The 24,401-nt window shown below is 43.2% G+C and overlaps 1 protein-coding gene across 1 annotated transcript in view; it reads right to left on the bottom strand.

Moving 5' to 3' along the window:
- Positions 1-24,401, bottom strand: part of LOC144754441 (F-box only protein 2-like) — a 224,020-nt gene that overhangs the window by 63,268 nt on the left and 136,351 nt on the right. The window contains exon 2 of the mRNA XM_078642217.1: positions 15,819-16,083. Coding sequence (XP_078498343.1) covers positions 15,819-16,068 — 250 coding nt within the window. The 5' untranslated portion in view covers positions 16,069-16,083. The remainder of the gene's footprint in view (positions 1-15,818; positions 16,084-24,401) is intronic.

The following is a 24,401-nucleotide window of genomic DNA, read 5'->3' on the forward strand; positions in this document are numbered from 1 at the left end:
ACAATATAATACTTCATATTTTAGGTTGAACTATTGAAAGAGTGATACGTTCAAAAGAAATACAAAGTGGGCCGCGCGCTGTAAATATAAAAGAAGATTAAAGTATTCGGAAATCCCTCTTTAAACAAAAGGTTAGTCCCTAATATATAATACTATGACACGACCTTTACCAACATAGGGATATGGAAGATGTAACTATACAATGATGTACCTATCTTACTTAGGGATTATTTCGACAAGGACCCTACCAGGAGACGTCTTGCCAGACAAAATAGACTGAGCTAAATAATACTTCGTATTGAGGCTTTTTAATAAACCTAAGGTATGTCTTTGCCCTTTCTTGTTCTAATACTATAGCAATACAAACCTTATTAATAAGCTTTTAATACATATACTCCACTATTTCTTTTAGGATGTAACTATGTAATTGCTTATAACAGTGGAAACGTTTCCCTATTGGTATAAAGATATGCAGATACCCTCACCATACAACAAAGACTAGGTGAGAGTTTATCGTAAAGCTGGTGTCACTGTAATCACATGTAAAAGAGACATTAATACACCTGAATACGTTGGTAATTATGATAAAGAATCAGTTTCTTTTGGTCCAGTCATAATTGGAGTCGCATTTTTAGGTGGTAATACCAAGTATTGGGAATAATTTTGTTATACAAAGCCTGTACCTCACAGCCTGATTGTCCATGATGCAATGTGGTGTTTTTCAGCTAATGTATGATATAATTATTATGACAAGGAATTGAGATTGTCGCAATTGTCCTTCTCTCAAAGTTAAGTTTTAGGTGCATTACACTTTGTTTGTAATTTCAGGTACCCTGTATATACACAGAAAGGAAGAAATAAAACTTTGTACCCTGGTCCTGAGGAAGGTGGTCTCACTCCACCGAAACGTGCGTAGACCTGGCGTATAACCACACAAGCAACAACTGTGTTACCTCAATTGTAGGATCTGGTTCTGATTGGGAGAAGACTGATAGTAGTACAAGTGTGAATTTGTATGATTGAGCAAGTGTGACTGGTGATTCATGTGTATATATCAGGGTGATGTTTCGTATTATGTAACTCTCTGAGTTAGGTAGATGTAAAATGTAAATGTAGTATACTTGTAAAGCGCACAGCTGCCCCAGCAACGGGGCGTCCCGGCGCTGTATAACTCTGGGGAACCCGTCCTGGCTTTCCCTGTGGGATGGTCCCTTGCTGGGAGTCCCCAAGGTGGAGCCAGGCATCCCCGGAATTGGTGGGGCCGTTGTGGAGATTAGGCAAGCTAATGCCCAGAGTTGCCGAGTGGAACCCCTGATTAGAGTAAGCACCGAAGCGAGAATTATCGAGTCCGCTGACCAAGGTCCACGACCCTGCCGCGTCGGGAATTGAACCCTGGTCCCGGGCTGACTTCTGCTCTCAGGCCTGCCGCCTCTAACCAGTGAGCCACACTACTCCACTACAAATGTTATTTGATATGATGCAATGCACTTTTTATAAATTAATCAAATCTGTACTATCAATCATGTTATTGATGTATATGGAAGAAATGAACTAAAATAGAAAAAAGGAAAAAAATATATTTTTTATACACGACAGAAAAAATAAAAACAAATAAAATTATAAAATGAAAATCGTGGATTGTGTTGTACCTATATGGATTAGAAGGCTAATGGAATAATTTGATGAGACAGATCAATGATAAAGTAAATAGTGACCACGGGGGAATCTCTTATATGTTGCGTTGCTACTTTCCTCTCTTTTCCCTGGTCCTGAAAGTATCAATAGAGGGGTCCCGTTATTTATGCTACTTCCTATAAGGCTGAACCACATGTATAAATTGTGTAGTGGAGGCCTTTGCAATTAAATTATTGAGCAACATGGCTAAAGGGCACTTGGAGTATTTTTTTATATTATGGAATCTTTGATTAATACATTTGCTAGAAAGCAGTGTTGGTAACATGCTGCATGTAGACAAATGTTTTGATGTATGGGTGAGTGAGTATGTGTGAAACATAGTGGGAAACAACGACTTTGGCTGAATCACATTGCCTTTCCAAAAATATGTTATTATTGCTGACTAAGTAACATTTGAAACTATCCAGATGAAAAATCCTCTTTGTTGAAGTAACTAATATTCATTAGGCAGGTTGGTCTGCAACTCACTACGATTCATAATTTTGCTAACTTGCCGATTAGCACATAGGTCAGTTTGCAAAGTCAGATTGGATTTGCAAAAAGTTGGAGCGCATGTTGTGACCACTTCTTGTAAATCCAGTCTTCCTACATCTGGCCCTCTGTAACTACAGAAAAGAGGCTCTTATGTATAAACACATTTTGCATAGCACAGAATACGCAAAACCCTTTGATACATCAGGACTGAATTCATAGCCACTTTTTTTAGGCTAGCTCATCTTTGATAAGAGCGTAAAATGTGGCCACAATCATTTATTTAGCTTCTTTCCGTCCCACCCCCCTTTCCAGGTTCTGACAAGAATCATTAAGTTCATAGAGGTCGCCTCAGCGCAGTGAAATCAACATGATAAACACCAGGAAATGAGTAATAAAAACAAACTACTCCCACTTTTAGCGCGTGGACACGCCGGTGTGCGTAATGCAGCGCTTTTATAAATGTCCCTAATAATAATAATAATAACTACGGGTTTATTTCTGTAAGGCAGGACCAGGGTGTCTTTGCTGAAGCTGATCATCTAGATGGCCACTGGCTATTATCAGTATGATTGCATTTTCAATTTAAAGTTTGAAATGGCCTCAGCACTCCCTGTTGTGCACCAGAGGAAGGTTGTGTAATTAAAAAAATTTAAATTCCTATATTTGCCGTAAGGCACTCAATACCTCATTTATGAAGCCCCTTGCAGAGTTGGAACGTCACTTTTTGTAACGTTCCATGGCGCTGGAGCCTGCTCCATATTTCCCAGGCAGCACTAAGCCACTTTTTCTGGCTTAGTGCTGCTTCGCAAATATTGTCCCCATTAATGCAGTTTTCTGCATTAAAGGACCTTGCAATGGATGTTGCAACACCCATGGCATTTTGACACAGCCCCAGATTTATGAGAAATCATAAATCTGAGGCAGCACTAAAAACATACGCCTCCCCAGGCGAGGCATAAGGGAGGCACAATGAGGAGAAATATCTTTATTTCTCCTTGTTTTTCATTTTTCTGTGTGATTTGCATGCTTCCCTTCCTGCACAAAAATAATCATCCCCGCAACGCGGGGCTCCCTTGCACCATGGTGCAAAAGTGCCTGCGCTGGTGCACGGCAGGCCATTGTGCACCAGTGCAAAAGACAGGAATGCTCCGTATCTCATAGATATTGTGCATTCTTGCCCTTTTCTTTTGCCGTAGGGCAGCACAGAAGGAAGGCCTGCGGCGCTGCCCCAAAGCTAAAATAGATAAAAGAGGCCCTCAGTTTTTGCCGTAGGGGAGGCCATTTGCAGACGACGATATGTTTTATAATTTATGGAAGTCGACATAGAGCAGCATGCCCGGGGTGGCATTAGGACAGAGAAGTATTCCTGCTTAAGTAGGTGACTGTTGTTATCAAGGGCACAACTATCAACACTCTTGGATTTCTGGGCCTGGACCCCAATGTGAGCCCGTTTGGTAACGATAGTGTTATAGGAATATTTCAAATTCTTAATGGATTGCAACAATTGTATATCGTTAGTACGTCGAATAAAAAGCTCTTGCTGTTTAATACTGTCTGCTAACTCTGCAAGTTCGCTTTTTATGTCAGCATTTCTTTTTGCCAAAACTTTAAGAATGTGTCCTCGGATAGTACACTTAAAAGCGTCCCATAAGACCACCGGAGAGCTAACTGAGCCTTCATTATCAGAGAAGAAATGTTCAATCTCATCTTGTATGTTTTGAACTTGATCAGCATCATGGAGAACTTCGGTATTAAGTCTCCAAGAGGAAGGTTTACTCTTAGGAGCGAGATTTAGGAGAGAAAAAGAAACAACCGCATGATCAGAGATAAGAATAGGGTGAATGTATGGAGAAGATGAATGTTGTACTAAAGACGAATGCACTAGGAGATAGTCAATACGGGAAAAGCTAGAATGAGGAGAGGAAAAGAAGGTAAAATCACTACCTGTAAGGTTATGGAGGCGCCAAATATCTTGGAGATTGGCAGAAGAGCACATATTCAACAATTGTTTGTGAGATCTAGGAGGGCGGAAAGAGAAAGCCGAATTTCTATCAAACACTGGATCAAATGGTAAATTAAAGTCACCACCAACGATCAAATTACCATTATGTGGTGTAAGAGCTAGTTGTTTAATGATCTTTTGCCAAAAAGAAGGATCATCAGCATTTGGGGCATAAATGTTCAAAACATATAGATCGGCAGAGCCATTAGACAAGCGAGACAGCAACCATCACCCCGCAGAGTCATGTTCAACAGAAATGACTGATAACCCAGATTTTTTTGAAATAAGTGTTATGACCCCATTCTTTTTGCCAAGGGCATCTGAACACATCACATCAAGAACCCAATCTTTCCGTAATAACAATGCCTCTTTATAAGAGACCTTTGTTTCTTGTAAAAAAAAACTAAATCTGAAGAGAGAGATTTACAATAGTCATGAACTTTAGCCTTCTTAACCGGATGGTTTAATCCCTTAACATTAAGGGAAACTACATTCAACCCAGACATAGGTTAACATAGAAATAAAAACCGAAGAAGACACATAGTAGGGGGAGTAAGACGACAGACAAAACACAGATCAAGGACCAACAGCGCTGTGCAGTAAAAGAGAGCACTACACGAGGATCCAGAAGAAAAAAGGGGAAGAAAGGGAATGAAACGAGGAAGAGGAAAAGGAAAGTAGAAAGAGAAGTATCAGAAGAAGATAGAGAGAAGAGAGAAAAGAGACCCACCAGGGGAGGTCTAGAGAGGACCAAATGCATACCAGGGGAGACATGGATGCGGGAGCAAGCAGACTGCCGGGAAACATCCAATAATCAAGTTAAAAATAACAACCCGAGAATAGCGAGAAAAGTAAGTGCTAGTTAAAAAGGGTAATAAAGGAAGCAGAGCAATGTAGAAAAAGAGCAAAGGAAAAGTGTAAAGGCCGTAAGAGGACTGTGGGTTAAGGAAAAAATAGAAAAATAAGAAGCACAATAGTAAGAAAAATAAAAACATCATGAAATATATAAGCAAGCAATCATCATAAAAAGAAAGCAATTGAAAAAGCAAGCAGACAACTAAATGGAAGAAAGAAAAAAGGAAACAAGTACACTGTCATATATAAAAAGTACAAAGTACACAGAGTGATCATATAGTAAATGCTATGAGAGAGAAACAGAATGCAAAACTGTGAGTCAGAAATGGGTAGTAGAAATCAGGAAAGGAGCTGAACGATATAAGGAACTATATACAGACGGCATAAACCAACAGTAAAGTAATGAAACAGATGAATCAGCGTAATTAATGCCTAATAAGTATTATAATAGTAAACATCATGAATGAATATGAACTAGAAATAACAATAAATAGAAATTCAATTCAAGTGCAAGCTAAAACGACGTATAATGAGACCATTAGAGAGAGGGAACAGTGAGGTTATGAAGGATTGGACCGAGGATAAGCTGAACGTACATCATAGGCACAGAACCAAAATATATATAGCAACATATGATCAATAAAGACAAGGAGACAGGAATCATAGAAGAAAATATGAACATTAGAGAAAGAAAAACCGGCATTGTGCGAAGTACTGTGAAAGGGTATAACAGGAAATCCAACAAGCAAACGATGTTCAGCATACAAAGATAGAAGGAATAAGACTTGTGCCTGTAGGCAATAATGAAACAGAAATATTACAAAGAAGCTGTACAACAAAATGAGGAAGGAACAATTGTGGCGTATAAAAGAGAAGAATATATAAAGAAAACCAAATAATACGAATGAAAAAACCAAAACAACATAGAAGGCGAGCGACAATTCAGGGAAGGAAAGGCAATAAGACAATACGGCGCAAGGTAATACCACGCGAGGAAAAGACGTGGAAGCGAAAAATCCTGAGAAAAATTATAACAACTAGAAAAAGACAAAAAAGCACCACAAAAGACGAATGGCAAAGAGAGTGACACTGGACCGCCATCAAAGAACACTAAAAAAGAAGAAGAATAACTGAGAGCACAAAAAGAACAACTAACGCAAAAGAAATACTATAAAAAGAAGAAGAGACCAAAACGTCAGGGAGAACAAAGAAATTTATAGGCTACGAAGAAAAACATAGGTAGTCATGATGAAAGAAATACGAATAAAAAAACACCTGAGAAGGTGAGATGAGTCAAAGGAAACACGTAGAATTGAAACAGTTACATGTTGCAGACAAAAATATGTAAGGATTTACACAAAAGAGAAACATAAAAAGAATCAAGTTCCAGAAGATCCAGGAGCAGAAGACGAAGGACCAGGAGCAGACGAAGAGTCCATCTGTGTCTCAGACTGGTTATCCAAAAAAGAAGAAAGATCAGCAGGCTCGTCAAAAATACGATAGCGACCCTTGAAAGTGATACGAAACTTGGAAGGACCAGCAAAAGAAAAGGGAATGTTCATGTCCAGAAGACGTTTGCGCAGATTAAGAAATCCTTTCCTTCGAATTACAGTGTCTCTAGCAAAATCCTGTGAGATAGAAATCCTATGTCCTTCCCAAGTCACCGATTTAACCTTCCTCATATGAGCCAAAATTTGTTCCGAATGCTGGTGGCGCAGCGGTTTAAAAATTACCGCCCTCGGATGTGTGGAAGATTTGGGTTTGAACGTAGGAACTCGATGGGCTCTCTCAATTTCAAAGTCTCTCTGAAAGGAAGTTGTAAGGTAGAAGGAAGCCAAATGGATAGAAAATCAATCATTGAGGAGGCTGATTGTTCCACATCTTCAGGAAGACCAAAAATACGTAAATTACTCCTCCGATTACGATCTTCTTGCTCTGTGAGATCTCTACGCAAAGCCGCCATTGAACGTTCCATCTGGTGGAAAGCCTTCGAATGTTGATGGGTATTATCCTCCACTACACTAATACGGGATTCTGCAGTTGTAACTCTGAGAGATAAAGCTTTAAAGTCATTTCTGATAGCTGCAACCTCAACCTGTAATAAATCAGTATTAGTCTTGGTAGATTGCGCAATATCATGGACAGCATTAAGGCACGCCAAAATAGCATCCAGAGTGGTATTAGAATCCTTCTGAGAAGGCTCAGGAGTGGGGGACTGTTGTTTAGATCGTTTTAGAGCCCCTTTAGAGTCTTTAGTAGAGGGGGAAGGGCACATGATGTCTGCCATAGGAACAAGATCCAATAAACGCACTTAAAAAATGTAGCAGAATAGGAATGCGTAGAGGGAAAAAACCACAAAAGAAAGGCAAAATGTGACACAAATGGCACTGCAGCAAGTCACACCAAAAATAAACACAGTATGCTCAAAAAAGCTCAGAGTATGGCCGTGACAGTTAGAGCACAAGATGGCGGCTAGAAGCAGCTGAGGCACTTGAAAAAAGCATGGAAGGTACTACCAGAGCGCAGAAGGAACAATGTCTTTTTAGTGAGAGATAACCTCTATAACAGGTTATACAGCGCAAACACTCCAGGTGAGGCAGGGCATCATAAAAAACAGCAGAGGGAGGTAAGGAATGTCAGTAAAAAAACACAGAAGTCAAAAAGCTTATGTCTTCGACTGCAAACAGTGAAACACTTCCGAGGAATCAGCAATATATAGAAGAGTAAAAAACATCACCTCATGCCGAAGTCAAATAGGAGTGAAGTTGTAGTACATTGCGCCTGTGAGAAGAAATACGAGCGTCGCCACCGAAAAAACAAAATGGCTGTCGCTCGCAGCAATGCCAATAGCGAGGCTTCCACACAAGAAAAATAGTAGTTCCAGCCTTTTTCAGCAGATGCAATGTGCAGGAAAGCGTTCACGGCACATTCCGAAGCAGTATTATCGTTTCGGGAGTGAAAAACGGCATCGAACGGGATTCCAAAATCATCCCGACAGCCGCTGTGTTTCCCGAGCTCAAGCGCGATCCGCCATCTCGCAGCGGCGCGCAAGCCACGCCCCCAATTAACTCTATCTTTACATGCTAAAATGCATACAGTCATTTCACAAACATGAAAATGAAAATATTGCAAGCAGTGAGAGAGGTGATGATTTTGCGGTACTCCCTAACCTAGAGAGAGAACCAAGCAGATGCCTTGAACAAAAAGAGCACATCATGCTAAATGATTAGGTGGTGGTCCCACCCTTCTAGGACCACCCCAAGCACAGTTATGGGCAAAAATACAATCCCAACCAAAGGCCCTGCAAAGCTTTATGGGACGAGATTCTAGAATGCAGTGAATAATATAGTATCTCGCCCCATAATGCTTTGCTGGGCCATTGGTTGGCATTGTATTTTTGCTAATAAATTTGCTTGGGGTGGTCCTAGGAGAATGGGACCACCACTGAATCGTTCAGCCTGATATGCTCTTTGTGTTCAAGGCATCTGCTTGGTCCTAACCATAGATTAGGGAGGACCCCAAAATCAATGATCATCACCTCTCAAATTGCTTGATAAATATTTCAAAGCTCACTTTTGTGAACTGGTTATATGCTTATTAGTATGTAAAGGTAAAGTTGTTTTATTGAAGGGTTGTGGGTGCAGTAGCTAACTCCACTACATGGTGGAGTTTTTGCATGAATTCCATGTTCTCAATGTAATGCGTAGTTAGCAAACAACTCAGATCAAAATCAGTCTTAGCACTTCTCTAATAGTGATAGTCCAATCCTAATTTCAAGTCCATGCACTCGCTGGTCAGGAATATAAGCAGCCCCAGTCCTGTTTCAACCTTGTTGACCCTCATTAGGGAGGTGCACCTTGAATCTTTTGATACCGTGAGCCCAAATCTGGGTGCCCCCCTTGCACTTTAGGTTATACACTGAGAAGATCAAAAACTGATGGTTGAATACTTGAATTAATATAAATCACTGGTAATTACTGTGGACTGGAATGTGGCCCAGAGCCATTGTTTTTGTCCTTTGCTATTATTTTATGATCCATAAGAACAACGGTCCTTGACAGAGAATTGGTACACAAGGAAAATGAACATAGACTCAAATCAGTGCTATATTGCTGCTGTCCAGCCAGGCAGTGAAATGTAATGATTTAAAGTTCAAGATAAGCGAAAAAAGTAAAATGGGACACAGTCCTGCGTCCTACACATTACAATAAACACAGAGAAACGAAAACAAACATTCAGGCAGGGCAAATAGCTTGTATGAAGTGCAAAAAATCAGACAAGCAGACTGAAACAACACTGTTACACTTAAATATCAGATTAAATTGTGTATGCAGTGTAAAGTGAGTGAACAACATTTCAATCTCTTTGAAGAAATAATGGGATCATCATCAGGACAAAACTAATGCGTGCCTGAGAACCCACCAGAACTTCTACCAGTGGTAACTAATACCCACAAGATCAGACAGACTTCTCTGACAATACCCATCTTAACCTCTCTAAGCACATTCTAGCTGACCAAGAACAATCACTTCTTAGCAAAGGCCTTTCTTTTGTCCCTACCATCCACCCCATTTTTTTTTTAACTACAGACTGAATTACTAGGTTTTGCCGGCGCATTCGCCTACATGCCTACTTTCTTCTCAATCCTTCACCGGTTAGTTCTTCCAACACACCTTTACACCCTCCATCCACCTTTTCCCCAACTTCAAATTTGATTAACCCAGGGGTAGTGTGTGCATCGGGGCTACGCGGAGGGCCACGGAGTTGGAAACAAACTCTGTGGAACTCCGTGGAGCTCCGCTACGCCGCCCCCTCCACCCCCTATTAAGATATAAGTTACCAGTAATTTGCAAAAACTAAAAACCACTTACCTGTTTACCGCTGTGTCCCCGGGCTGCCCTCCACCTCTTCCTCATTGTACGGGTACTGCTTGAGAAAACTGTGCATGCGCACGCACATCCACGCATGCGCATTTTGAAATGCGCGGACGTGCGCACGCGCATGAGCAGTTTTCTCAAGCAGAACCCGTATGGCGAGGAAGAGGAGGAGGGCAACCCGGGGACACTGCGGTAAAGAGGTAAGTGGTTTTCAGTTTTTTTAATTACTGGTAACTTATATCTTAATAGAGAGGTGGAGCTGGGCGGCGGGCCAATTCCGCTCTGCTGTGGAGTGTGCGGAGATTTGCATTCTCTGCGGAACGTGGAGTAGGCAAATCTCTACACACTCCGCGATGGAGGCAGAGATCTCTGTCCGCGGTTAAGTATGATACCTGGAGAAATTCTAACTTTTGTATAAATGGTCCTTTAAGATGTCTCTCAACTTGAAAGTACCAGGCAATATATCCCATACTAGAAAAGAAAAAGGCCATTACCACACTGAAAAACAATGACTCTCTAATCATCAAATCTGCCGACAAAGATGGAGGGATAATTCTACAAGAGAGAGAACTATACAAATCAGAAATATTATGGCAATTGTCTAATACATACCATTGCTGCCTACCAATCCCACTAAGGAACTCCAACAACCGATCCTTCAAATTACTACTGACGCCAAGACACAAGGCTTTCTGAGCTAGAAGGAATTTTTGTTCCTCAATGTTAAATCACCATGTACCCCTGTGATATACACACTTCCCAAAATCCACCAAAATCCCACAGACCCCCCATGATGCCCTATAGTGTCACGGAGTGGCTCTATCTTAGAGCCGCTAGGCCAATATGTTGATTATTTGATGAAGGACGTGGTCCCTAAAACAGAATCTATGTCAGAGACAGTATGGCTATGATTAATTTAGTAGACAATTACCCCTTCAATAACGATTCGGACATCCTTTGTACAATGGATGTCGAATCCCTTTATACTAATATCCCTCAGGTGAACACACTATTAGTTATTGAACATATACTTAACTCAAGACCACGCTCCCATGCTGTACAAACCATTTTCATTCTACAACTTCTTGAAATATGCTTTAATAGAAACCTTTTTGTTTTCAATTACCAATATTAACTACAGGTCAAAGGCACATCGATGGGTGCTGTCTTTGCCCCAATCTAGCCATACTCTTCATGGACCACTTGGAAATGACCTAAATCCTCTCCACAAGTAACCCCTTCCTCACAGTGATTACTTTATGGAGACGATATATTGATGACACTTTCATGATTTGGCATGAAAATGAAGACACCCTTAAACAATTCTTGCATTGGCTCAACAATAACTGCCAAGGACTTAATTTCACCCATGTATGTAACAGAACCTCCATCCCGTTCCTTGATCTCACCATTCATCACGCTAACGGTGAATTAATCACAAGTGAATACAGGAAACCCACTGAGCGTAACACTCTCCTCAGATATGACAGCAATCACCCATGCGCCTCCACAACTCTCTACCCTACTCACAATTCCTGAGGATCTGACGTAATTGTTCCCTTAAAGAAGACTATTTCCAAGAAGCATCTTTCCTTTCTAACAAACTTCAGCCTCACAGATATCCCTGCAGACTTGTACACTCTGCACTTAAAAGAGCTTGGTACTGCCCTAGGATATTCTCTTATTCCCCAAACCCAAGTCTAATCAAAACTGAATGGTATGCGTTACTACTTTTTCACCTGTTTCTCACACAGTCCGGAAATGTATCCTCAAGCACTGGGGAATCCTTAACGCAGGAATCCTGAAAATTGATCGCCCGCTTTTGGCATTTCGTAAGAGTCAAAACATAAAGGACCACCTTGTCAGAGCACCTCTTCCCAACCCTAGATTAGCTACCACACTGGATGAACACTGGGGCCTAGATCCCCTCACAGGACATGCAAAATGTGGCAACTGCAGTGTTTGTAATTTGACTGTTGAAGGAAAATAATATCAAAATAAAGTCAAAATGTTTCTCCAACTGTAATACCTGTAACATGATTTATGTGATCCTGTGCCCATGTAACAAAGTCTACATTAGACAAACCATTCAAAAAGTGAGAATCCGGATCTGCCAATACTACAGCCATATCCATTGCAAAACTCCCAACGCCCCTCTTGTGGAACACTTCTCTTCTGCAAGCCACAGCTCAGCAACAAAAAATCTGGTGAATATCATGAGATTTAAAAGATCTAGGACAGGAGGTAGAGCTTTCAGTCCTGCAGCCTCACAGCTGTGGAACGCTCTACCCCTAAATATCAGACAAACTCAGGATCTGCTTCAATTTAAGAAGAAGATGAAAACGTGGCTGTTCCCTAGGGAGGAATAACACAAAAATGCTGATGTGATATGGATTTCTTCAGACTCCTTCTTTTCCCTTACTTCTTTATGTGCCCTTTCTAGTCTTGGGGATAGTCGTCTCTCATTTTGGCACACTGACATCCCAGTAACTCGCAGTGCCAGGATACCCTTTGGGTGACAGTTGCGCTATATAAATACTGTTTACCTTACATTACAGTACAGTTATCAGTGTGGTCAACCCCCCGGCGAGAGGTGCAGACATTGGACAACTCCTATACAAGGAAGAACTTAAATGGATCCTTGACACTAGAAGCATCAGAAATTGACTCAATAGGAATGAGGACTGGACAACTACTATAAAGGCAGTAAATGTCTTCCACATAACAAAGTTAATTGATCGCACCAATTCTGTTTTTAACTCTGCACCTTCTCACTGCTTTCACTTTTCTTTTTTTTTTTCGTCAATGTTTTGCAATTGTCTACAACAGGTCACCACGCCTTTCTACAAATTAGCGTAATATCATTAAGCATATTAAGTCCCATGTATGAAGTGTCTCTCCCGATTGTTATGCTAATCGTTCTTGAGATCCTCAGTGGGTCTGTCCTCTTGTTTTATGCCTCTCTTTTTTATATACTCCTTCCTGTTAGAGCATAACTATCGCTCCAAGATGGCCGCCACTTTTACAGTCCTCTTTACCTAAGCTAGTATAATCACTTGGTCTACCACTACGGTATAGCTCCACTCTTCTGCATGTAAACGTATGATTTCATGACGGGAGTGAGCATTTTCACCTTGTCCAATCTAAGCTTGTTCCATATGAGCAGCCTGAGGTATTTCCCTTAGAACTTGTATTTTTACAACGCTAGCTTAACTCTACCATGCACTGCCACACTACTCCAATATGGCTGCTACCATTTTGACATAGTCAATTGCACCATGTGGCGCTCCATGTGATATTTAACCCCATTAGCCGTCATCCACCGCGATACGAGCACCCAGACATCGAGCCACACTCCGCGTTATCGAACCACAGGTAAGACGTCCATCACCTCCCCAGCGTGGGCACTTTAACGCTACTCACTTTCCTCGCACTATCCCCCTCCTTCACCCTTCCGCCCTTGATTATCGAGCCTCTACCACTGGTCATGCAACCGCGGACCAGGTTCACTTTCTCCTCCTGCATTGCAGGTAAGCGGCGTACTTTTCCCGGGCACTTCCCGAGTCCTTTGCGCCCCTTCATAATTAATTCCTCCCTGGTTCCTTTACGGTCCTTGAATGCCAATCCCTGGCCAAACTCTCATTATCATCATATCGATCCAGCACCGGACCACACAAGTGACCCATTGCAGGTGACCCTCCCCTCCTTTTTCGCTTGCTGTAGTACTCATGCACCTATCCCGGCTCATGCCCTTCCCTCCCTCCATAGGCTACTGTGCCCTTGGCGCCCCACAGCCACAAATCCTGCTGGCCAACCCAGACCACCACTCTTGTTGCGGTAAGTTCTATCACAATAGTTTCCTCTCAGCTCGGGCACTCAATTGCCTAATTTAACCCTAGGGGCTGTCCGCTTCCCTCGCAATTTTAATTCACCTCCAGCTTCTATTTAGGCTAGGATTGTATTGGGTATCAACCCACTCACTCACTGCTTGTGCTTACTTTGCCCTTTTCACTTTTCGTAGGTTCTGATCCCTAGCACTGTAGTCTTCTACTCATCACTCGTCGCTCACATAATGCTGATAAGGAAATGTCTTGTACATTGTTTTATTCTTACTCCTTTTTTCCTTATGACCTTTTTCCTTTTTTTTCTATGGTTTTGCAGGCCATATGGTTCTCAGGCCTCCCAGGTGATATGTGAACAGAGGGCATTGGTGATTTTTATCCGTTGTAAATATATTGATTTAAGGAAATCCCTATATTTGGATACTGACCAAGGAATCATCTAATTCATTTCTCTCGAGATGTCTACTTGGATCTTGCTCTTCACTTTCAGATGAAAAGTTACAAGAAAAATGGGATACGATATCAGCCAGTCCTCCTCTGGACAGGTTGTATATCACTATATCAAATTAATAATGTTGACCTACAAAAATACTGCATTTACCACACTGCCTACCACAACATCTTTAAAGTAGGTATATACTGACTATTCTTAATGCCACATCCATATAGCTAGACTTATGTTGAAATGAAATGTTAAGGCCGATGTATTGGGTACAATATTTTTGTCATGAAATATTTTTCATGTGATATGGTAAGAACTGTCATAGTCGTTTTCAAGAACGATGAGATATAGTAGCATGGTCTACATTTTTTATGCTGTCAAGAGGAGCCACATAGATGTCTAGATGCCTCTGAAGCCACCATGTCACGTCTGATGTCTCAGCAATGAAGTGAGAAATTGTCTGCGTCACAGTTTCCACTCTCTATGGTGGAAGACGAGACATTACTGGAGAAGTATTGAGCAGGGATCCTGTAAATGAGTAAATAACTGTGTAAACCTAGCGTCCGTAAATTTGTGATGCTCAAAACTACTCCTTCCACGGAGCCATATCTTTTGTGTCCTTTGTCAGCCCATGAGCTGTTCCGAAGGGGGGGGCCATGGAGGCCAGGTGCTAGCACCTGTGGCTGCGACAGAGTGTCTCCACAGGAGTTGCTGCACTTTTTGTTTTTCTGTAACCTGTATGAAGCTCCCCGGAGGTTCTTTTTAAAACCACTTTTAAAAAAGCTGAATTGTATCCAGATCCGCCCAGCCCTCTGCTTTCTACAAATGCTGAAGTCAGAATGTATCCCATTTGTGGTTGGTTTTCTGAAATCTTCACTGAGGTCCAGAATCTGTATGGAAAACTAATATATCCCCATATTACCGCTGGCATCTTACTAGCTTTCCCCCATGAGTTTACATGATTTTTACTGGTGGTTGATTTTACTCCGATCATTTTTACTACTGATCCTGATGTATATATACTCCTTTGTCCTTATAAGCATGGATATCTGTGTACTGTGATCAATAAATGTATCAAGAAATGTATATATCTGTTTTTTAAATTTTTATAGGAGACTTGTAACTTTTATGTTTTTTTGCTTTTAAAACCGAATAAAGTATTTTGAAATTGAGTAAATAACAGTACGGGTAAATGAGGGTAAGATGCTGGTGATGGGACCACTAACTAATCATGTAATATGACAGCATCTTCCTGGAAGTTGTCTCCAGTCCTGTCTCCAATTCAGGCATACCCAGCAAGGTGGCAAGGAGGGGTATCCAAACTCACCTGTCTCTCATACAGCACATGCTACAATCACATCACACCAAATAAAGTGACTGCTTTGTTCAGTGTTCTCCAGAAATATAGCATCTCTAGGGTCCCTCAAAATATATGTCAAAGAAAAAATCCTCAAACTATAAACTATGTACACCCATGGTCATTGCACACTTTGTTCTACATTGGTCCTCTCCTAGAGCATGTGATTTGAGCCCTATGCAAAGCGGGCAAGAATGAATACCCCCTTGGGCCATTTCCACAACCAGCCTTAGTGGCTGGTCCTAACCCCAGGCAAGAGTTGAGCCTGTATCACCTTCTCCACATGGATTCTTGAGGAGATTTCTCTTCCTTTTGTTCAGGAAGTAACATGTTTTCCAGTTTCCTGCTTCTACCTCGGAGTCTGAGGCTTGGAACCCTTCTTGCTGACATTTCATTTCCCACACAGCGTCACCATCCACCACGTCCTTCCACTGGTGGCATACTAGACGGCAGACCACGACCAAGTCCTCAGCCGGAACTAAGGACAGAGTGCGTGTTAGCAAAGGATCTGGAAAGGATTCCATTGGCCCTCGAAGAATCTACAACAACAAAAAAACAAGAATCATATGTGAGTATGTTTCTGCTCAGTCAAACCCATAATCATGTCTATTGCACCCAACCTGAGAAATAATCTACTACCTTCGGATCTGCATGGATTTTAGCTATAGATACATGTACAATGCATGCATGTGTTGGTGCGCTGCTAACTGGTGTCTGCAAATAGTTTCAGATTCTTAAGTTTTATGTATACCTTTTAGGTCTGTTTATGACAGCATAGCTGTCGAAATGACCCATTGTTCACTATATACATAGAGTTGTTTTGGGTCTTCCTATTTCGACCACTGGCTTTCTTCGAACAGTCTCTTTCAGTCACTGGCTTGAGAGTTTGTCAATTAGATCTTGGCTCAGCAGAGTGGATTATTTCTCTCTCAACTAATCTTATTGGTTATTTGGGTGCACCCTTCTGCCTACACTTGAATGTTTGCACTGATTTACTTGAGGGACTAATTTACACCTCTCTGTCCACTCCTGCTGGTTCATGGATGTGTTAGCACATTAAACTCAGACCTATTAGCTGTCACAGTGATTGTTTGCCACAGGTTGTTGATACAAATGTGGCCTGGAGAGCCTGTCTGTAGTACCTATTTAATTAATTTAAATCAACAACAGGGCCAAAGGGTTATAGTGGAACAGTGCCAGTTGTGCCAGAAGTAGCTTTAAGCAGGCAATGGGAGCTCACTAGAAAGGGGGAAGAAAGATATAAAGAGACAGACAGAGAGTACAGTCAAAGAGAGAGAAACTGAGAGGTTAAGAGTGTGGGGAATTGTGATAGATGAGCTTATTGGCATCACTGTGGGAACTCGGTTAACAATGTCATTTAGTGAAAATATATATTTTTGGGACATGATATCACAGCCGAAATCACAGTATTTTTTTAAGTATGTGTGTGTTTGTGTGTGTGTCTCTGTGAATTTCCGTCTGCCTGTGCCTGTATGTTAGGCTGCTGTTGACAGAAGTCATCCTGTATACATTTTGATTCAACCGACTGGAAGAGACAGCTCGAGGCACCATCCATTAAAGATTCAGGCTGAATGTATTGGAGAGTTTGTTGAGCAACTGCTGTATTCATTGTCACATCTGTGGACTATCAGAATGGCTGGATGTGAGCATCCAACCACGCTAACAATCTTTCCTCCCTAAGTATCACTTGTACAGTGCTGGGTCCTCTCTCCCTGCCTCCCATATTGCTCTTTGTCTCCTGATGCGCCTTGGTCCTCCTCGCACCCTCTCCCTACACCCCATAATGGAGATACTCCCCCAAACCTTTATCCTGGGCACTCGCGCTTTGTCCTCACGCACCACCTCTATGGTTGGTAGTATCTCCCTCTTTCACGGCCTCCATCTTGCTGATGAGGATAATACCCTGATCTTCTTACTCTTTCTACCACCCATCTTCAAACAAAGGGGCAGATTTACAAGTCCCTTGCGCCTCTTTTAAGCCGCCGTTGCATCACTTTTGTGATGAAACAGCGGCGCAAAAGATGCACCATGCTGCGGGGTATTTACAACGTGACGCATCTGGGAGATGCGTCACGTTGTAAAGCCCTGTGTCAGAAGTAGGCATTCCTGCGCAGGGGGGGAGTGTTCCGGCACAGGAACGCCTTCCAAAAGTGGCTGAGTGAAATCTACAAGATTTCACTCAGTCACTTTTGAGCCCATGCTGCGTCAAAACCCTGCACCTGCTTGAAGCAGGCGTAAGGATTGATGCAGTATTGTAAAGATAGGGCCCCCCCAGAGCATTGCTGGAGCTGCGTCGCGCTTGAAACGCAACTCTAGCAATGCGCTGCCTTTACTGCACAGATGCGTGACACATCTGTGCCGTTTTTGCCCCACGGTGCGCCGCATTGTTAATGCGGCGCATCCATGGTGGCGGAGCCGTGGTGCACAATAACTGGCGCATCCCTGCTGATATGCAGGGATGCGACAATTACTGTAAATCTGCCCCTAGAATTTCAGATTCCGTCACCGCCATTTTACACTGTATGGTCCCTCGCTCACTCATTTCATTCATTAGTGTCAACAGCTCCAAATAGTGGAAAATACTTATCAAGAGGAGGGATGGGCCAAGGTAAACCTTTTGATTGTGAACTTGGAAACTTCTCCTTATCAACGCTGTGGGAACCTTTGCAATGTCACCACTTGACTGAGACAAAGCTTCACCATCCACAGCTGGAACATTTAGCCAGGCAAACTGTAACTCGAAAACGTGTTGAAATTTGTGATGGGGTGCTGGACTGGGGCCTGGATGTTGAACTAGATGGGGGTGGTGGCAATTTTGCAAAGGGACAGTGCCGGAAATGTTGGTGCAGACGTAGGGGGTTTGGCCCAGATGGACAACCACTTTTAGTGTCCGCAAACGGAGATTCGTCCGTTTGTGACCTCAAAAAAAGCTTTTGTAATGTACTAAGCCTATTTTGTGAGTCGTACCCTATTACCAAATTTCATGCCAAGGACGTCTATTCCTAATAGCAAGTCTCAGTGGATGTACAATTGTTTTGCGATGGAATGCAGTCGCAAAACAATCGCAGTTTATCACCTACTTCAAGTAGGTGGTAAGCCAGTCGCAAACAGGAAGGGGCCCCCATGGGACCCCTTCCTCTTTGTGAATGGTAGTGAAAACATTTGTTAAGAGTCCATGGGACCACTGCCTAACCTAAAAAAAATGAAACCAAAATGTTTAATTTTTCTTTTTGAAACTCTTACCGTTTTCCTTTTTTAAGGAAAAAGGTCTGCATTAAAAAAAATTGCTTTATTTAAAAGCAAGCACAGACATGGTGCTCTGCTGTCTAGAGCAGGCCGCCATCCCTGTGTTATTGCCCATACCAAATGGGTCGCAAATTGCGACCTGCCCCATGAATATTGATGAGGCAGGTCATTTGTGACCCCATTGGTGATGCATTTCATTTTCTGAGTCTCTTATTGCGAGTCCCAATTAGAGACTCGCAAAATGAAATGTTTGTACATCTGGCCCCTTAGATCGAGGATGATTGCAAAGCGTTTCCAGTCACCAACTGCACTCCTGACCACTGTTACAATTGCCAATTTCCAGCAATTAAACATCACAAAGATCTACAGTCACATTTATCTTCTAGGAACTCAAATCAAAATGTAGCCACTAAGTCATATGCACGCTGACTTACTGGGACTCCTGCAGTATTTCTTCTGCCCCTTGGACAAAGTAATCCACTTTGACATGTGTTCTCTCTATTACCTTCTCAGACACACACCTGCTTCTCAGGCTGGCTGGTTGTCAGCCATGAGGACAGCACAAACCCCTGACTGTGGTTATCAAGGCAGGTCAGGGCACCTTCCCTTTCTGCTTCTCCTAAAATCTTTCATAATTTGGTCCAATTCCAACCTCATGCTCTGCCGACTACACTGACGCTCGCACTCTGCCAAAGGAACTGCGGGGTCCAGGAGCCAGCGGGTCTAACAGAGACAGCTTGCCCCTCCCTCCAACCACCGGGGACCTTCATTACCTCTCGCGTCTCCCGCTCCGCGGGAGACGCTCGCACTCTGCCAAAGGAACTGTGGGTTCCAGGAGCCAGCGGGGCTAACGGAGACAGCTTGCCCCTCCCTCCAACCACTGGGGACCTTCATTACCTCTCACGTCTTCTGCTCCGCGGGAGACGCTCGCACTCTGCCAAAGGTACTGCGGGGTCCAGGAGCCAGTGGGGCTAACGGAGACAGCGTGCCCCTCCCTTCAACCACCGTGAGTATATATTTGTGTGCGTCCTCCCGCAGCGCGGGACGCGCACAGACTGGCGCCGGGCTAAGCCTGGGCAAAGGGCGTCTGTGGCCGGAGGAGGCTGGGCTGGGCCAGGTTATTTGGTTTTACTTCTATTGCTGTCCGTGTCATTATTATTTAACCACTGTCAGTGATCTATCGCACCCCCCGCCAGCTGTATATCTGACTTGCTTTGCTATTTGAACGCTGTGATTTAACTTCCTGAATTCTAACTCGTAAGGTGCCCATTCCAACAGGGGTTGATATGGGGAAGAGAAAGACCCAGGTACCTTGCACAGGGCCCACAGTGTCTGACAAATCTACTGTTTTAACAATGGACGCTTACCTCTCGAGGGCCGCGTTGGTCATCGAATAGGAAATCGAGATGGTTAATAGACGTTTATCCAGGTCTCCTACAGGCGCCCTGTTTCCTTTGCTTAATGATGCTAATAAGGGCACCAAGGATTCCCAGACCTTGACCTTATGTGGTACCTCAATTCCTGCAGTTGTAGAAGGAGACATTTTTGTGGTGGAACAGTTGCAACATGTTATAGAGGGCGTAAGGGAGTTACAGCATAGACCCCTATCCCCTGAAGTGACAATAATCAATAAGAAGGTCACTTCTTCCAGTGATACCCCAGGGGAGGGTGGCCTTGTTCAAGAGAATATTGCTATGCATAATGATGGCAACAATGGGTTGGTTACCGAGAAGGGACAAAAGGATGACTGTAGCTCTATTGGGACAAGAAAATGAAAGTGTAAAGCTATAGTCAACCAAGCAAAAAAATCTAAACCCAATAACCCATCATCGCCAGCCCCAGTCACAAGGCGCTCCCAGGTGGTAACTGAGCCGCCGGACTTACACCTCTTACTAGAATCTATGAAATCTTTTCTAATTAAATTACTAGAGGAAAAACTGGCACCTATTGTGTCTAAACTAAATGATATAGAACGGAATCTAGCAGTGCGCATGAAACCTGCATCACCCCCTGTTATTGTTAAAACCACTAACACTGATCCAACTAGTTTAGATTCTACTTCAGGTCCCCAACATCGTTCTGTTGATCAGGGGATTCCAACCCTCTCTAACCGACATAGAAACCTGGTCTCAAATTACACAGGGCAAGTAGTGGGTGGACCTAGGGAATGTCGGGCTAGGGCTAGTACTCCTCCAGCCCCAGAACAGGCACAGGCTCCCCGTCGCCTGGGCGATAATGCTGGTAATCTTGCAGGTAACTATTCTGCTGCTTCCACAAAATTTGCATCTATTAATCTACCCCCTGAATCGACACCTTTGGTGGTGATCTTGGGGAATGTTCCACCTCTTCCCCAACGCACCAAGGAAGAATTTAGCCAGCTCAAGAATAAGGTCACAAATTGGCTTTCGAGTAACACCTCTGTGGGCACGGCAGTAGACCAAAACATCATAATGGTCCGCCGTGTGGGCTGGGTGGGCAATACCAGAAAAATAGGGGAGGGGGACTGCATTATCATAAACTTCAATAACTGTATGATAGTGGAAAGAATATTGAGAGAATCCAGATCTGTCCAGCTGCACAGGGGACCAAATATCCAGATTCTCATCCTGGGCTATTTTAACAACCCTGTGTTAATCTGTAATGATAACCGTTATGGCCACAATCACCGACACACCCAGAAAGAGAAAAATGAGAGATCTTATGCAATCCCACATATCCCAAGAGTTTCTACCGTGGAGGGGTACCCCTCCTCTTCAATTCCCCAGGGGTCAAACAGATTTGCTGCCCTCTCAGGTCTAGAAGAGTGCGACTGACTGAGCCCTGGGACTGTTTTGCTTGCTGCATCTCGGGATTGACAGCTATCTACACCATTTCTACACCACAGGCAGCCATCCCCAAGGGTGTGTACCCCTGCACTATCAGAGGTTCATTTGTCTGCCCCCCCCCCCTACCCCCCTCGGAGGATTCCCTTGAGACAGCAGTACATAACATTATTTCCTTGAATATTGCAGGATTGGCGGGGAAGTTTCTTGACCCAAAGTGGGTCCGGTTTATCAAACAATACCCAGTGATTTGTTTACAGGAGACTTGGATGGTGGAACGCAATTTATTCCTAGAGGGCTATGAAGCTTTCTTCGTCCCCGCATCACCCTCGTTGAGGGGTAGAGCCAAGGGCGGTTTGGTTATTTATACATCTTTAGCCCTGAAATGTAAAATAAAGGAAATTTGCTCCCCCCACCCAGAACTCCAAGCTATTGATTTAAAGCAAGGGAATGCAAATCTTTGTTTGATTAACTTTTATAATGCAGTGCATACTGTGGGATCTTGCAAGATCACCCTACTGGGCGAATTTGTCAAACAACATTGCGGCTCTTCTCTTTATTGCCTTATGGTATTAGGTGATTTCAACTTGAGACAGTGCGGAGACCCTGCATTGACTCGCATGGGAGAACTGGGTTGTGCAAAGACGGGGGTTCTTCATTTTGAGCACTCGATGCAGGGAGATGTGCTCAATAATCTACTTAATGAATTAGATCTGATCTCAGCCATGTCCCTGGTAGACGATCCTAGTAAACAGCCTGTTCCTTCTTTCAAAGTACACAATGGGGGTTCTTTCATTGAACCATATTCTTATATCTACCGGACTACAATCTTTTTTTGTGGAGTTTAAAATCAAATGTAGCATTTATAGCGACCATAAACCTGTGTGTGTACGCCTTGGTGGTGATCTATTGATCCAACAAGGGAAGAAAGCAACGCCTGGTGCGTTGAAAGTTACAGACGGTAGGCGCCGACTTAAGTGGTCCCAGGTGGACCCGGTAGCATTCTATGATAATATCCAGGAATCTTGTGCTCCTGACTTAGCAGTATGCATGTCACTTGACTACTCTCCAGAGATTGTACTTAATGCCTTCGAGGTTATTATTAAAAGGCGGGAACCCTGCTGTCTACCCGCTCCAAAAAATTATTACCCAGAGACCCCAAGTGGTTCGACAGCTCTTGTTCGAGAGCGGTGAGAGAGTTAAAGGCGGGTTTGAAGTCCATCCCAAGAGACCAATCTCGAATCAGGCTCCTTCGCCTTCATTTTAAATGGGCTTTGGCATCTCGGAAATCGGTAATTAAGGATAATACGTGGAAGGAGCTCCTTGAACCCGAAACATTAAGTAACAGCTCGAAATTCTGGGGAATGATTAACAAACCCCTATTTGAAAAAGAAGGGCCAGATGCTATTGGTACAAACATCACAGAAGATGACTGGGTACACCATTTTGATTCCATATTTACCTGCACCACGTTAAAGGTATACCTGAAATTGGAAGGCAGTAATGAAACATTGTCCCCGTTTACGTTTAAATCAAATCAACCTCTCTGGACCCCAGTCCTCATGGCTGTGCTTAACGCAGCAGTGTTGGAAGGATGCCCAGAATCGTGGAGTACCTCCACGATCGTCCCCGTTTTTAAGAAGGGAGACCGCAATAGCACTGGCTGCTACAGACCAATCTCCCTCATTGGTTCTGTAGTCAAGGTAGTGGGATGGGTAGTCCTGAACAGACTGACCACTTGGGCCGAAGAAAACAGAGTCATCTCTGATATTCAGTACGGGTTTCGCCCCGGGCATTCTACCCTGACACAATGTCTTAACCTGTATATGATCCTTGGGAAGTATACTGTTGCTCACAAGAGTGCCATCTACATGGCGTTCATGGACCTTTCCTCCGCTTTTGATTGTGTCAATCGGGATAAATTGTGGCAGTCCATGGACGCCATGGGGATGGATGTCACTTGTCAACTTCCTAAGGGATCTACATAGGGACACGAGGGCAAACATTAGATTCTCACACGATCTTGGAGTATCAAGGGATTTTACAGTTACCCGGGGATTAAGGCAAGGGTGCATTTTAGCGCCCTTTCTTTTTAACCTATACATTAATGAGTTAGAGAAGTCTCCGATTGAAACCCGGGTGGATTTCCCTTACGAAGGGCGCAGGGGCCTTCCCGTCCTCCTCTACGCGGACGATGCAGTCCTCTTGGCTAGAACTGCCAGAGGCCTGCAATCCTTACTGAATGCTTTCCGCAGCTTTATGGCTGAACGTGATTTAGCCATAAATAATTCCAAGTCTTTCATACTGCAGGTTGGGACCCGCCGGAAAAGCAACTTCCCCTTTATGATAAACAATGGAAAAGTGCCCATTACTACAACTTTCTCATACTTAGGAGTTGTGTTTGACGACCATTTAAGTTGGGCTGCTTTAGTTGAGAAGAAAAGAGGGGAGATTACACGGGCGAATGCGGCCATCTTCAGCTTTGCAAGCAAAATGGGAAACGCCCAATTGCTGCAATGCTGAAGCTGTACCAGGCAAAAAGTGTTGCAATTGGCAGCTATGGCAGCGAGCTATGGGGATATACAGCAGTGAAGGGAATCCAGGCGGCCAAGAATAATTTTTTAAAACAATTATTGGGAGTACCAAAGGGAACCTCAAATTTAATCATTCATGAAGAAACTGGGCTCCCATTTATTGGCGACACGTTAGCTATGCACTCTCTGCTTTTTTGGTTGAAATGCTGGCTAAATAATGATCTTACCCTTAAT

Source organism: Lissotriton helveticus, chromosome 5_1 (assembly GCF_964261635.1).
Source record: "Lissotriton helveticus chromosome 5_1, aLisHel1.1, whole genome shotgun sequence".
NCBI classification, from domain to species: Eukaryota; Metazoa; Chordata; class Amphibia; order Caudata; family Salamandridae; genus Lissotriton; species Lissotriton helveticus.